The sequence below is a fragment of the Psammomys obesus genome, unplaced genomic scaffold, assembly GCF_907164565.1.
Source record: "Psammomys obesus unplaced genomic scaffold, mPsaObe1.curated_primary_1811, whole genome shotgun sequence".
NCBI lineage: Eukaryota > Metazoa > Chordata > Mammalia > Rodentia > Muridae > Psammomys > Psammomys obesus.
The window spans coordinates 890,227-892,629 of record NW_026596089.1 but is presented as its reverse complement, the minus strand read 5'-3'; the positions used below and the strand labels follow the sequence as shown (position 1 = coordinate 892,629).

The 2,403-nt window shown below is 33.1% G+C and overlaps 1 protein-coding gene across 1 annotated transcript; it reads right to left on the bottom strand.

The window, feature by feature from the left end:
- Window positions 1–230: 230 nt before the first annotated feature.
- Gje1 (gap junction protein epsilon 1) lies at window positions 231–1,986 on the bottom strand. Its single transcript, XM_055627738.1, has 3 exons — window positions 1,948–1,986; window positions 1,082–1,264; window positions 231–626 (listed from the first exon to the last, which is right to left on the bottom strand). The coding sequence occupies exons 1-3, from the start codon at window positions 1,984–1,986 to the stop codon at window positions 231–233; spliced, it is 618 nt and encodes a 205-aa protein (XP_055483713.1).
- Between the last annotated feature and the right edge of the window lie 417 nt (window positions 1,987–2,403).

The window sequence follows — 2,403 nt, the reverse complement described above, 5'->3', positions numbered from 1 at the left end:
GCTATCATTAGTCTTATGTGTACATTGTCTAGAATAACTGATAAAATTAAAATATGAGGAAATATTTTGAAAAATTTTGAATATCTGAAAAAATACCGAATTTAGAAGTTGGTATTCCATTTTCTAGCATATATAAATTACTGACACATTAAAGTTTAAAGAACATATGGAATGGAAGTAATAAGAAACCTAGTATAAATTATATATAGAAACTATGGTATGAGAATAGGTCATTGTTTAAAGAGGAAACATGACCTTCTAAATATGATCTCAAAAATCTCAGCAACACATAATATTATTGTGATTACAGTAAATGTGTACATTGCAATGAGAAAAATTGTCTTTTCAAAGTGTTCTGGAACCATGCATTTTAGAATATTTACTTTTTTACCAAGAGATTCAGCATCACACAAGTATATAGGCTTCACTTGGAAGCCAAAGAGGTGAATCTGAAGCCAAAATGCTATAACCTCCAGACTGATTCTTAACAAGACCGAAAGGATGTAAATCACAGTGTACACAGGCTTTTGAAGAATGCATTCTTGATTGATGCTTTTACATGCAGCATAAAGGTGGAAAACAGCTCCAGGAAGCAGGACAATCACTAGTTGTAATGCCCAGAACACCTAAAGTATATCAGAACTATTTTAGTCCAATCAAATAAGCAACATATAACCTAAAACACATGGAAAATTCTTGGATTCAGCAAGGACTAATTTAAGAAATTATGTTTCATGGATGAAAATAAAAATATGAACAAACAGCAGTCCTGACATATATCATTTAATTACTAATATTTTAGAACTTTAAACATTTAGCACTGTAAAACATGGTCATATTTTACTGACATGGTTCATTTGTTAAAGATAATGATGAATTATTTAATTTTAAAGCTGCTTAATGTTATTGTGCTATATATACAGATAGATAATTTGTATTTGGAAGTAATTTCTGAGAACCTCGAGTTACATTTTCTGAAATACTCAGCTAATTAAAAAATAATACAATTCTCAAACTGTAGAAGAAAAAAAAAACAAGTGTGTTGGGTAGTTAATGTTTTTGTGCACGTTGGAAAACTTACTTGAGGAGTTATTGGCCTGAACTGATTGTAACAGAACAGATTTATCTCTCTTTTGTCTGGGTCACAGCTGAAGTGCAACGCCTCATTCCCATAAACCGCAAAGCCCAGGACTCCAAGGAAGAACATCCGAACTGAGCCGAAGAAGAGGGTGTGGAACTGGCCGATCACAGTTGGAGGTTTAACCTATTGTTTTTGGAGGGGGGAAATTTGGTTGGAAAGTAAACATTCAATAGGGATGCATTGAAGGATTTTTTTTTTTACTACTACAGTAAAATAAAATAAAAAAGAACATTTTTTTAAATGTTAAGATTTGAGAAGTTTTAAGCAAGACAGAGTCTTTGAGGTGATCAAATTTAGTGTAAACCCTGCTTTATGAAGTTATTCTAATTCACTCTTCATAAACTACAGTAGTCAAATAGGGATCAATTGCCAATCAAATGGGTAAGTTTTGAAATACTTTAAACAGCCTTGAATGTAATTGATATTTCTTTTTCTTCTAGTCTCTTTGAAATAAAACCAAAATATCTTAGAATGTCTGATTGTCTCTTTTGGAAGATTAAATGACAAATACAACATTGTACTTAGGGCAAATACTGTCATAACATCAGAACAGTAATTATAATTTTGGCAAGATTTTTCCTACTTGCCAAATATTGAATTAAGAGTGTGATCTACTTTAATGCATCAATGGATGAAAGTACCTCCAAATCTATAATTTTAAATCTAGAATATTTTACAGCACATGGTTGTTATTTAGATTATTTTCTTTGTAAATGTACAGTAAATGTACTCATTAACACTCATGCCAAGAAGTTAAAATACACAGACAAAAACCCATGCGATTGATTTTCTTGTTTGCTACTTACACATCCTTCATAGAAGTTCTTGATGTAATTTAGAGACATCTTTCAGGAGATGTTATCCTGGCATCCCTGTGGGCTGTTGTTGAACTATGTTGTCAGTTTGCTTCTAACAGAATCAAACTTTTACATTCTCTCTTGACTTGTACAACAGAAACCACCTATCTCTGCAAAATTCTCTCACCCCTCCTTTTCCTTTCTTTTTTCCTCATAGATCTCTGGGGCCCTAGTCAACTTTCCTACTTCATCTCAAAACAAAACAAAAACAAAGAAACAAAAGAGGAGGGCATGTGGTCAATCTAATAATCCCTTGGCTTGCAAGATCAGCAAAGCCAGCCAGTCAGTCATGAGCGCCAGCAAAGCAGGCCAGCAGACAGATGCCCTGAGCATGCAGGGGCCTGGCAATCTCTTGAGAATTGCTTAGATGTAAATCTGTGCATTTTATACTCTGGAGTTTTATTT